At 38.1% G+C, this 13,286-nt stretch overlaps 1 protein-coding gene across 7 annotated transcripts in view; it reads left to right on the top strand.

The window, feature by feature from the left end:
• Nucleotides 1–10,275, top strand: part of MRE11 (MRE11 double strand break repair nuclease) — a 74,245-nt gene extending 63,970 nt beyond the window's left edge. For all 7 annotated transcript variants that reach the window (XM_081543861.1, XM_081543860.1, XM_081543859.1 and 4 more), the window contains 2 exons: nt 3,837–3,915; nt 6,952–10,275. In XM_081543861.1, coding sequence (XP_081399987.1) covers nt 3,837–3,905 — 69 coding nt within the window. In that variant the 3' untranslated portion in view covers nt 3,906–3,915; nt 6,952–10,275. The remainder of the gene's footprint in view (nt 1–3,836; nt 3,916–6,951) is intronic.
• The last annotated feature ends 3,011 nt before the right edge of the window (nt 10,276–13,286 follow it).

Here is a 13,286-nt window from a genome sequence, read left to right as displayed (position 1 = left end):
TATTTAGTAATAGCATGGTTTGTGTATTTATTTCAGTCATAATTGCAAGTATTAAGCTCTACCACTTACTGAGTATGGGCCTTGTACAAGTATCTTCTGTGCCTCAGTGTCCTCATTGGTAAAATGAAGACAAGAATATTCATCTCCAAGGGTTATTATGAGGCTTAGAAGTGAGTTAATGTTAGTGAAGTGCTAAGTACAGTACTGATAGCTTATGGTGAACAGTGCCAGATTTGTGGTCTCCAAAGGCGAAGATTTAACTCTGGGACCAAAGACGCAGTCTCAGTCACTTAGAGCTTTGTGTAGCAGAGATTTTATTAAAGTGAAAGTGGTAGAAAAATTTTCTAGCAAAAGGCACAGGAAAGGGGTAGAAGAGTATCCACCTTGCTAGTTTAAGCAGAGCATTAAATATATTTAAGCGTTAAATATATTTATATAAAAGCATCATATACTTTTCAACTGGCTGTTGAGAATAGATAAAAAGAATGCCTCAAGGCTGTGAAAATTTTGTCAGACCTCTTTTCCCACAGCATACATCTTGAGCTTAAAAAATGCATGTCCTTGAGCAAGAGATAGGGCTTACAAGGCCTACGTCGCTAAGGCAAAAGAATATAAAAAAGAAAGACTGTTCACCTCCTCCTTAAAGGGGCCTTGGACTCCCTATCAACTTGCCTAAGTTAACTCTCTCAGTACTTGGCACAAAGTAACACCTCTATAAGGAAGAACAGGCTAGGGAAATAGAACGAGAATAATAGGAAGAATGGTAGGCAGTGAAAGCACTAATATTCTGGTGGTTAACTTGAAAAAGGAAAGAACTTTCAGCTGTAAACCTCCCTTCTGCTGGATAGGCGATGGTGGTCCACCTACTTTTCCTTGGAAAAATTGCAGCAAACTCTACCTTGTGGGCTTCCATGGTGGCTCAGATGGTAAAGAATCTGCCTGCAATGCGGGGGACCTGGGTTCGATTCCTGTGTCTGGAAGATCACTTGGAGAAGGGAATGGCAACCCACTCCAGTATTCTTGCCCGCAGAAGTCCATGGACAAAGGAGCTTGGCGGGCTACAGTCCATGGGGTCGCAAAGAATCGGACACAACTGAGTGACTAACTCTACCTTGTTGTACTGGGAATAAGAGGGACCCTTCCAGATTTGATAGAGCTGGTGGTACCCACCCTCATCTTAAAGCCGCGAGCAAAAGAAGAGCCGGTCCCATCAGGCCAGGGGGAAGGATGGAGGGGATCCTGTTAAACCTCGCAGTGGGGGGAACTGACATTTCGGGGGCACCTTTTATGTGCCAAGGCCAATTTAACATGTTATCTTATGCTTGTAACGGTGCTACAACTGACATAATTGGCCGAACATATCTAGACAAGAATTCTGACCTGTGGCTCCAAATTATATCTCTGCAAAATTGAAGAAGACTTAGAGCTCCTGGCACACAATTTAATACACCCTCTCTGCCTTAAAGCTCATTAAATTAAACTATTTTTTTTTTTTGTCATTCAGGACAAAAGCCATTTATTTATTTGACCTAGCAGTCAAAGCAATATAGCCATTCTTTCCTTCCAGCACTGATTTCTAAGGATAGGGGACTTCTCATAGACTAGATCTGTCGGTCTGTGGGGTCCTCTGGTATAGAATTAGGGGCTCCTGCTATGATCACATGAGCCAACATCTGGTGTAGATGTCTGGGCACCATTGGTTATTTGTCTGGGGAGACAGCAGCAGGCAGAATCAGGTCTCAGTGGGTGCTTCTTTCTTACCTTTCCGCTCTCCCCAGCCCCGGCATCCACAATGCCTTGCCTTCCGTGGTGGGCTTCGGCTTTATGCTCTTGATGCTCTGTCTTCCTGTCACAGATGGAAGCCAGTCAGCAGTGACCAGTTCCAGCTTAGGTCACATGCAGAGAGGTAGGGGCATCCCAGTTGGATCGGTTGATAAGTTCCTTGATCTGCTGTCTCCAAAGCTGTGTTGCTCTTCGAGTTTGCTCATCACATCCTCCTTCACCTTTATGCCTGAGAACCTGTGGGTTTTTCTGTTTCCTTCTGACACAAGACTTCTTGTTTCAAACAGTTTGTCCAGATAAGACGTTCAGTTCTTTCGCTGTAGTAACATTCCAAAGTGTGGTAATAAATCGTTGGCTAGGAATTCACAAACGCTGCTTTCATTTGTGACAGGAGCTGGCCACTGTTTTCTTAAAGGGTCAGGTAGTAAATATTTTAGGCTTTGTGGGCCAGGAGACAATATTGGGGATATTATGTAGGTACTTAAGCAACCATTTAAATGTACCCATTTCAAAAGGTGAAGACCATTCTTCGCTCACATCTGTTGGCAACAGGTAGGCTGGATTTGGCTTACTAACCAAGATTGCTGGCCCCTGTTCTAAGATAACTTAAAAGTTTTGTTAGTAAAAAGACAGGAATATGAATTCCATTACTATTAAGTTAAGCTTCATAAAAGCAGATTCCCGATTATCTTGCTTACCGATATTTCCCAGGGCCTATCATTTAGTATTTGGCAAGGATCAAGTACTAAATAAATATTTGCTGTTCGATTTGGACAGAACATAAATAATCTTAACTGAGGCAATCCTAGAAAGCAGTGAGGCTTTTCCAAAATCCTTTTATCTTTTTATGGAAACATAGCTGATATTTGAATTAAAATATTTCAATTTTGCCATAATTTTGAGGAGTAGAGGATAGTAGTAGATACGTGTTAATATATGCTAAGAACTATGATAATATAAGCAAACATCTGTGAAGTGCTTCGTATATGTCAGGCACTGATCGAAGTGTTTAGGTATATTAACACATTTAGTCTTTTCTTGAGTGGCTATTGCTTTTTGTTTTTATTTTTGAAATTAATTTTTATTGGAGTATAATTAGAATGCTGTGTTAGGTTCTACTGCAGAGCAAAATGAATCAGCCATACGTATGCATATATTCCCTCACTTTGGGATTTTCTTCCCATTCAGATCACTGCAGCGCAGTAAGTCGAGTTCCCTGTGCTACATAGTATGTTCTCATTAGTTATCTATTTTACAGATAGTGTCAATAGTATATGGGATTCCCTGGTGGCTCAACAGGAAAGAATCCACCTGCCAATGCAGGAGACGCAGGTTTGATCTCTGGGTTGGGAAGTTCCCCTGGAGAAGGAAACGGCAACCCACACCATTATTCTTGCCTGGAAAATCCCATGGACAGAGGAGCCTGGCGGGCTTCATTCCATGGGGTCGCAAAGAGTCAGACACGACTTGGTGACTAAACAGCAACAACATAAACAGTACATATACATCAACTCAGTCTCTCAGTTCCTCTCCCTCCTCCCCCTCCCACCTTGGTGTTTGTATGTTTGTTCTCTGTGTCTGTCTCCATTTCTGCTTTGCAAATAGGTTCATCTCTCCCATTTTTCTATATTCCATGTGTGCATCAATGCAAGATAATTGTTTTTCTCTCTCTGACTTACTTTACCCTGTATGACAGTTCTCTAGTTCCATCCACACCTGTCCAAATGACCCAGTTTCATTCCTTTTTATGGCTAACACACTTAATCTCTAAAAAAAGTATTATTATCCGTTTCATATTTGAGGAAGTTGCGGCACAGAGGGTGAGTACCTTGCTGGAAGCCATGTAGCTCGTAAAGGGCAGAACTGGAATTCAGACCTTGACCTCAGGGTGCTTTTCGTCACATACCTCTGAGCTTTTACTGCCTCTAACGCAGCTCGAAGAGAATGTACTAGCTGTTTTTATTTATGGCTGCTACTAAAATGAAAAATTTGGCAAGAAAGGCTCCTTTGATGAATTTTGGTTCATTTTCTGTTTTTCTCCTGTTTTGCCTCAGAGGCTCGAGCACTTCATCATCAAGCAAACCCATGTCCCAGAGCCAGATCGCCAGAGGGGTCGACTTTGAATCAGATGAGGTAATAAAGTACTAAGTTAAATCTTAAATAATTTAAGTGTTTATAAAATCTGAACAGGAACAGCTAAGCCAGTTGCTGAAAATTATTTCTAAAAATAGTTTCATTGATCACCTTCCTTGGAGCCATAGTTAATGTGGAACCAATGAGCGGCCTTTGTTGAGTGCCTGTCAATGGAAATATCTCAGATGTGAAAGGCCTGAAATTTAACATCTAATATCCACTCAGCTCTTATTTAACTTGCCCAGTTAACAAGATCAGAATAGTTTTTTTAAGCTTCTGTTGTTTATGTTTGGAGAAATAGCGGTGATAATAATTCTTTTTATGGAATATTTATTAAGTCCTCGCTGTATGCCCCACACATTTCCTACATAAGGGTGCCTGGGGGAAGTTTTCACTGCGGTAGAAACTTGAACATACAACTACCATCTCAGCCAGTTTCAAGTGCACAGTTATCAGCAGTTCACTGGTGTTGAGTGTATTCACATTGTTCTGCAACAACCCCCACAACCTGTGCATCTTCCAGAACCAAAAATCTGTACCCATAGAACCACACCTTCCCATTTCCCCTCTCCTCAGCCCCGGCAACCACTCCAGTGTCGTTCTGATTTTGACTGTTCCGATACTTCATATCAGTGGGATTATACAGTATTTGTCTTTTTCCGCCTGGCTTATTTCACAGAACACAGTGTCCTCCAGGTTTATCCCCATTGCAGCATGTGACTCACACCTATGATTTTGAGCTTCACCTACTGCTGTCACGTTCCCTGTGTCCCAGATGTGGTTTTGAAACAGCTTGAAGAGAGACTCCCCAGAACTCGGGCTACAGAGAAAAATGGCAACATGAACTCATACAGTTTGTCTATTAAATACTAACATGTTGCCTCCAGGAGAGAAGTGAGCAATTGTTGATGTATTTGTTAATTCCAGAGCATCTAGATATAGGTATGGTTATATGTTACTTAAAAAAATTTGTATACTTCAAGTTAACTGCAAAGGAGAACTATTAGCAAATTCTCTACTATACTTTAATTTGGATTTAACTCTCATTTATAAATCAGTTCTGCCTTTTATGGTAGCAGAAAATAATAAGCGAGAGAGAATTTGTATTTCTCAAGACATTCATATATCACTAGATATAGCTAACTTGGTGAACATTTGAATGTGTTAACATCACCAACAGAGCCTAACACCAAATAGTTATTCCTTTCTAGTAATATCTTAAACATAAACTAAAACTTTACAGATTTGCTTTCTCTTTTGAATATTTAGTTATAAAATATATAATCATTGATTTATGTTATCTGCATTACATCATGTGTTTGGGGCTTATTTTAGGTTTGTTAGTTTGCATTCTCTCTAAATCCTTAGCAAACATCTGATATTCTTGCCTATTCATACTGTACATGTAATAAACAACCCAGGAGCATAGGAACTCATTGAAACTGAAATAGCCTGTCTACTTCTTTTTCCAAAAAAATATTTGAAAGATTGCTCTGCTAGATTGTTTCTTGCATCATTCTGAGAGTAGTGATCTATTTCTGGCATTAAATGGGTAGTGAAATAAAAATTGCAGTTATTTCTAAATTAGATCATGTGGCTTCATGAATTTTTTAGCTTTCAGTTTCTAGAACATCAGATATACCAGTTATAAAATGTAAATTGAAAAAAAAACCTGTTTAAAAACCTAATAGAAATGACTTGAGTAGTATTTATTTTTTGGCTTTCTCATACTTTATTTGCTTTTAGTAGGATGAGTAACTGACAGAAATATATTGATACATGTTGTGGGTGCGTATATACACACCGGACATGGAACAACAGACTGGTTCCAAATAGGAAAAGGAGTACGTCAAGGCTGTATATTGTCACCTTACTTATTTAACTTATATGCAGAGTACATCATGAGAAATGCTGGGCTGGAGGAAGCACAAGCTGGAATCAAGATTGCTGGGAGAAATATCAATAACCTCAGATATGCAGATGACACCACCTCTGTGGCAGAAAGTGAAGAATAACTAAAGAGCCTCTTGATGAAAGTGAAAGAGGAAAGTGAAAAAGTTGGCTTAAAGCTCAACATTCAGAAAACTAAGATCGTGTCATCGAGTCCCATCACTTCATGGCACATAGATGGGGAAACAGTGGAAACAGTGTCAGACTTTATTTTTGGGGGCTCCAAAATCACTGCAGATGTTGATTGCAGTCGTGAAATTAAAAGACTCTTACTCCTTGGAAGGAAAGTTATGACCAACATAGACAGCATATTAAAAAGCAGAGGCATTACTTTGCCAACAAACGTCCGTCTAGTCAAGGCTATGGTTTTTCCAGTGGTCATGTATGGATGTGAGAGTTGGACTGTAAAGAAAGCTGAGCGCCAAAGGATTGATGCTTTTGAACTGTGGTGTTGGAGAAGACTCTTGAGAGTCCCTTGAACTGCAAGGAGATCCAACTCGTCCATCCTAAAGGAGATCAGTCCTGAATATTCTTTGGAAGGACTGATGCTGAAGCTGAAACTCCAATACTTTGGCCACCTGATGCGAAGAGCTGACTCATTTGAAAAGGCGCTGATGCTGGGAAAGATTGAAGGCAGGAGGAGATTGGGACAACAGAGGATGAGATGGCTGGATGGCATCACCGACTCAATGGACATGGGTTTGGGTGGACTCTGGGAGTTGGTGATGGACAGGGAGGCCTGGCGTGCTGCGGTTCATGGGGTCGCAAAGAGTCAGACACGACTGAGCGACTGAACTGAACTGACTGATATACACACTCATATAGAGCAGAATAAATTTTTATTTTTAATGCTTGCTAAAAATTCAGTTGAGCTTGTTTATTTTAACAGTGAAATGGCTACTAAGGAAGGGAGAAAGAGAAAAAAACCTGACAATCTGTATTTATGAAGGAAATAGAAACATAAAAGCCTACCCGATGTGAAGGGAGAAGATGGCTCTTACTGGTACTGTTTGCCCATAAGCACTTCTGTCTTATCTCAGTGAAGCATGGAACAATCACTAATTTTACATTTGCATGTCATTTCAGGACGATGACGATCCTTTCGTGAACCTTAGTTGTTTAAGAAGAAACAGAAGATAATATATTTAATGACATTTTGAAGTTTTCAAGATTCGGGAAAAATTGAAACATTGCAGACTAAGAGTTTACCAGTTGAAGATTTTTTGAGTATTGCTGTTAACTGAAGAATTTGAATCATTCTTGCTTACACAGAGATGGAGAAACTAATGTATAAAAATTTATGTTTTTTAATATCATGTCTTGACCATGACTCCACTGTCTGAGAAACTTCCCAGTTCAAGGGCATATAGAGTAGCATTGGTTCTCATTTTTAATCTGGTGTTAATGTTACTTGTATTATAAATGCTCTATAAAACTTAGGTTATTTTCATGACATAACAATAGTTTATTTATACTGAGTGAGAGCTTTGTGTAAATATCATTCTTGAATAAGGACTAAAATAAACCTACGATTGTGCATTTCTGCTTTATAATCAAAGACTGTGTCAGTATTTTAAGGTGATGACATTTAGCCAGCGTTGAGAAAAAGAGCTTTACCCCTTTTTATAATTTTAGTAATTTCTAGACATCCTGGATTTCCTGCATGTAAAACAGTTTATATGAAACAGTGCCTAAGCTCACTGTTTGTTACTCAATATGTGTTGCTTTTCAATATATGTTCTTTTTCTAATGCTTGTAATGGTATCAGCCAGAGACTTTGAATGATTACATATATCCTGTACTTTAAATAATTAGATAAAAGTTGGTATCAAAAAATAAAGTCTGTCAGAATTATCATTTCTTATTCCAGTTGTAGCAAAGATTCTAAAAGATTGTGCTTCCATTGAATGGTAGTAATTTCCTGCATTATTTTCCGTTATTAAAGTTTCTCTGTCTTCCTTATCTGTTTCTAAGAGGAAAGGGTTAAAATAGTTTAACCATATTTTCTTAGGAATATTGAATCTTTTTTTGTTAGATAGGCTGGCCAGTTGACCCTTATGGTTATATTAGATTAACAATGAAGCATCACTTCTGTGGAATATCAGTGCCAAGATTCCTCATTATTAATATTTTATCTTAACATTGGGCATGGGCAATTCCAAAATCTTAGAAAAGCAGCTTCTGTTACTTTTTCTTACTTGTAAGTAAGAAAGGAGAAACTGGCTCTTACTCCTTCTTAGGGGGGACCTAAAAATTTGATCTCTTCCGATTTAAGTTCAGTAGTCCCATTTTCCTTTTTAAGACTGTTCTTTTCATCTTACAATGCAGCTATTTATTCAGGACTCCTGAGGAAGTTACAGACCTTGGTGGTTCAACAGCCTGACGTTTCTTCACGGGTAGAAACAAACAGTAGATGGAGCAGCAGTCCTGATCTTTGGTGTGTTCATCCCCAGAATGTGTCAAACTCTGAAAGACGGCATTAGCTTAGTGGCTGCCTCTATATCATGGCCCTTTGAAAGGGCCTAAGTCAAGAACTGCAATGTAATCCTAGTTTCTTTAAAAATATTTTCTGTTCTTCATTTGAGTATAGGATTATTTTAGTAGGTAGCATCAACTCAGCAGAAGGCCTTGTCCTGTGAAATACTCTCCAGCACATCTACTCCCATCTTTAAGATTCCCAGTATTTGAATAAAGCAAAGATGAGATGCTTTCCACAGTGGGATGGAAGCTAGTTTGGGAGGCAGTCTCTAGGAAGACTTAGCCAATGACTCTTCTCACCTGCCAATCGGATGTGTTCAGGTGGGGGTCATAGTAAGGGACATGATCACTAATGCAACCTGACAGGTTCCTGAGAAAAAGAGTAAGGGCTTCTCCCTTTCTGTAACCTGCTCTATGGTATGAAACAGGTACTAAATGGGATGCATTTAGCTCCTGTGAAAAATAACTCTGGCAGTGAGAGAAGGTGAATTCTCCCCAGCTAATTCAGGTCATTTTGTGAATAGCATGTCACTTCCTGGAAATATATTGGTTGGCCCAAAAGTTCATTGGGGTTTTCCGTAAAATGTTACAAAAAACCCAAATGAACTTTGGGGCCAACCTTACAATAAGTATGGAGAAGGAAATGGCACTCCACTCCAGTATTCTTGCCTGGAGAATCCTGTGGACGGAGGAGCCTGGTGGGCTGCTGTCCATGGAGTCGTACAGAGTCGGACACAACTGAAGTGACTTATCATGCATGCATGCATTGGAGAAGGAAATGGCAACTCACTCCAGTGTTCTTGCCTGGAGAATCCCAGGGATGGAGGAGCCTGGTGGGCTGCCTTCTATCGGGTCACACAGAGTTGGACACGACTGAAGCGACTTAGCAGCAGCAGCAGCAGCAGCAGCTATAGTAAGTAAAGCAGGAAAGAAAGACATTTTTGATGAATATTGCTGCATAGTTAAATATACCACATATCCTTGATATTGTGTATTGATGCAATAAAATCTAGGGCTTTTTCGATGATTTTTCGAGTTGGGATAGATGTGTGGAGGTGATGACTGCAGAACCCCTGCAGTTTTCTCAGAGGCTGAGAGAAAGCCTCAGTGAAAACATTCTGAGGGGAAAACTTCTTCCATCATTTACCAAAGAATACCTCCTTTTCTGGCATTTTGTATAAAAAATATAATAGTACATTTATAATTCTAGGAAATAAAAGTGGTACTTGGGAAATTCAGGCATTCAAACTTTCAATTCGGGTACATATTGAGTATGGTTTCCGTAAATGTTTAAAATTATGAAATACAGTAACAGAAAAGTCATGTAGTTTAACAAATGATGATAAAGTGAGCCTCATGGCACTCTGTACAGGTCAGAAAATAGGATTTCACCGGTGCCTCAGGAGCACTGGTGTCCTCTCTGGGAAACCCCATCTTGACTCCTGCTGTTGAGAAGTTCGTTCTTTTGCCACAAGGTGGTGCTTCCAAATTTAAGATTAACTCAGCGTAGTTTTGCAGTAAATTTGGAACCTATGCAAAAATAATACTGAACCTATGCAGTTAAAACCAAAATTAGCTTTCTAATTTTATATGTAAATTGCTTGGCATATTTCACCTGGCTCAGCCTGTGTTACTAAGGAAATTGTCAGTTCGATAAATTTTACATATAAAGGTTCAAGAAGAAAATGTTTTATGTTTTAATAAAGAGGGAAAAGTCTTTATTAGAAAAACGGAATTAAAAAGTCTCCCACTGTAAAATTTTTCTGTTGAAATGTACTGTATTTAAAAATAACTTTCCCCCAGTGTAATCTGTTGTCGTTTTTTGTATTCCTTATACATTTGTCACAGTGTTTTATGACTTTTTAAAGCTAATTCTGTTTTTTTTAAAGCTCATTTGTTATAGAATAAAGATTTGGTTTTTTTGAGTCCAAAGAGCTTCCATATTCTTGAATGAAAAATGTCTACATTTCATCATTTGCTTATCTCATTCCCTTTTAATATTTCTGAACTTAATGTTTAATAACTAGGTCTCAAAATACTAGCAGTTTAGATTGGTCTCTATGAAGTCAGTTCATATAGCTTTCTCTGTATATCTGTTCTGTGACTGATAGCTAAATCTGATTTTAGCTATTTAAATCATAAAGGCAATGCATATTTATTCTTTGAAATTCAGACTTTGAAATCTTTATCAAAACATGCATTTCTCCATAATCTTCTCCCCAGACAACCTCTCAACAGTTTAGGTACGTATTTCTTTAATTGCTTTTGACATGACTACTAACAAAAATTGTTGAATTAGAACTATCAAATTGTGTAGTCAAATATTTCAGTCTGTGTGTCAAGGTATATGTTCACCTTAGTACTTATTTTGACATCCTGAGTTTTCCATATCTTGTTTATCAAGCTCTTTTAATTAAGCCACCATTGTCTGTTTTTTTGAGAGATGATTGCACTGCTTTCCAATGTGTAATTTAAATGTTGTCACTCTAATAATTTGGGTCAAATAAAAGAATATTTAATCTGTGTGCCTTGATGTCGTAAGTGGTAAAGCAAGATCCAAAGGGCTCTTGACCAGTGATTGCACATAATAGTTGATTAGCCAAATGAAGCATGATGGATATTAGGCCGTTTGGCCCAGGCTGCTCTGTTCTGCCTGTCAGAGCCACAGCAGTGCTTGTGAATCATGTACAGCCACCCAACACTAGCACTTGAGTGCCCTTGATCACAGTGCCTCATTTCAAGGGTTTCATTTTTGTTATGTTTAAAAATCAATATTTTCTCAGCTGTAAGCTTACAAAACTAACTTCGGTCTACTGTGATTGCTTTTGAACTGATTGTGGGATGTATCTGGACTTTGAGCAAGTGCTGCTAGAGGTGAAAAGCCATTGCCTAGTAGAATGAGAGGCGCAATCGCATGTCTGTTGGTCTTTTGTTTTGTTTTGTCTGTAGGTCTTGATAGTCTAGAAATAGGACTTGTGAAATCACATCTAACCATCTGTCATAGACATACCTGAAAGCACCCAGCGGCTGATCATCCCAGTCTTGATTTCTGAGCATTTCAGTAGTGCTTTGAAACCAGGTTACATTTTTTAAATTTGTCATTTTGAAATAATATCAAATTTATGGAAAATGTGCAGGAATAATAGAGAACTTTTTTACCTTTTACTCAGATTCACCAATTTTTAACTTTTCATCATTAAAAATCTCTTCTCTATGTGTGTATGTTCCATACATATATTCATATACAAACATGAACTGTACACGTACATGTAATTTTTTTTTCGGTCTTTGGAGAGTAGGTTGCCAGGGGAAATGCTCCTTTACCCCTTAATATTTCAGTGTATATTTGTGTGCCCCCAAATCTTATTCTTTTCCCTCCCACATCCCTCTTTCTGCTCTATCTATTGTAGGTACAATTTCATTCTTGTTTATCCTTTCTGTATTTCTTTTTGCTAAAGCTAAATTTGTGTATTTTTAATTTCTCCATTTTTCTTATGCAAAAAGTTGTATGCTATATATATTCTCTCCCTGCCCCCCAAACAATATATCCTGAAAATTACACCAAACAATTTATATAGATTTTTCTATTTTTCATAGCTGCATAGTACTCCCATGAGTTTAAATACAATGGTTTATCATTTTCCTGTATTTGGGTATTTAAGTAGCTCCAGTATTTACAATTATATAAACATTTCTGCAATGTTAATTGTTAATATTTTCATATTTATGGATGTGTATCTTCAGAGTAAATTCCTGGTAGGTGAAATTGCTGGGTAAAATAGTAAATGCTTGTGTAGTTTTGCTAAATACTGCCAAATTCCCTCCATAGAGGTTACTTTGTTTTGTATTTCTGCCAAAGATATGTGAGACAGCCTATTTCTCCATAGCCTAACCAATTTATTGTCAAGCTTTTGATTTTTTGCCAATCTAGTGGATGAGCATCTCCATATAGTTTTAGTTTGCATTTCTGTTATGAATGAAATTGAATCTGTAAATGTATATTTCAGGGTCATTTTTGGTATATTGCTTGTTCATGTATTTTACCCCTTTTCTTAGGATCTTTAGTTCTTCCACCCCCACCAATTAATAAAAATACTTTTATATTAAGGATATTGGCCCTTTATCTATAATGCGTTACTTTCTTTTTGTGCTCTTACAGTTTCATTTGTCCACATTTAGATCTCTGATCCACTTAGAGTTTACTCTTGTGTAAAGTTGTGAAGACTAGATTTAATTTTCTCTTTTAAAAATGACTATCCAGTTGCTGTAACATCATTTATTAAAGCTGCCTTTTTGCCCCAGTGATGTGCTAGGTTTTCATAGGTTGTGTGGTCTATTTCTCAACTTTGTTCCATTCCATTGGTGCTCTTCATGCACCAATAGCACAAAGTTTAAATATGAAGTCTGTATAGTATGTTTTAATGTGTAGTATTAAAGACTAGAGATCTCTTCAAGAAAATTAGATATACCAAAGGAACATTTCATGCAAAGATGGGCACAATAAATTGGACAGAAATCATATGGACTAACAGAAGCAGAAAATATTAAGAAGAGGTGGCAAGAATAGAACTATACAAAAAAGATCTTCATGACCCAGATAACCATGATGATGTGATCACTCACCTAGAAGCAGACATCCTGGAGTGAGGAGTCAAGTGGGCCTTAGGAAGCATCACTATGAACAAAGCTAGTGGAGGTGATGGAATTCCAGCTGAGCTATTTCAAATCCTAAAAGATGATGCTGTGAAAGTGCTGCACTCAATATGCCAGCAAATTTGGAAAACAGCAATGGCCACAGGACTGGAAAAGGTCAGTTTTCGTTCCAATCCCAAAGAAAGGCAATGCCAAAGACTGTTCAAACTACTGCACAATTGCATTCATCTCACATGCTAGCAAAGTAATGCTCAAAATTCTCCAAGTCAGGCTTCAACAGTACGTGAACT

This window comes from Giraffa tippelskirchi, chromosome 11 (assembly GCF_054371585.1).
Source record: "Giraffa tippelskirchi isolate mGirTip1 chromosome 11, T2T-mGirTip1v1.2.pri, whole genome shotgun sequence".
Lineage (NCBI taxonomy): Eukaryota > Metazoa > Chordata > Mammalia > Artiodactyla > Giraffidae > Giraffa > Giraffa tippelskirchi.
Note: the sequence above shows the minus strand (reverse complement) of the source record. Positions and strands in the feature narration are given on the sequence as shown.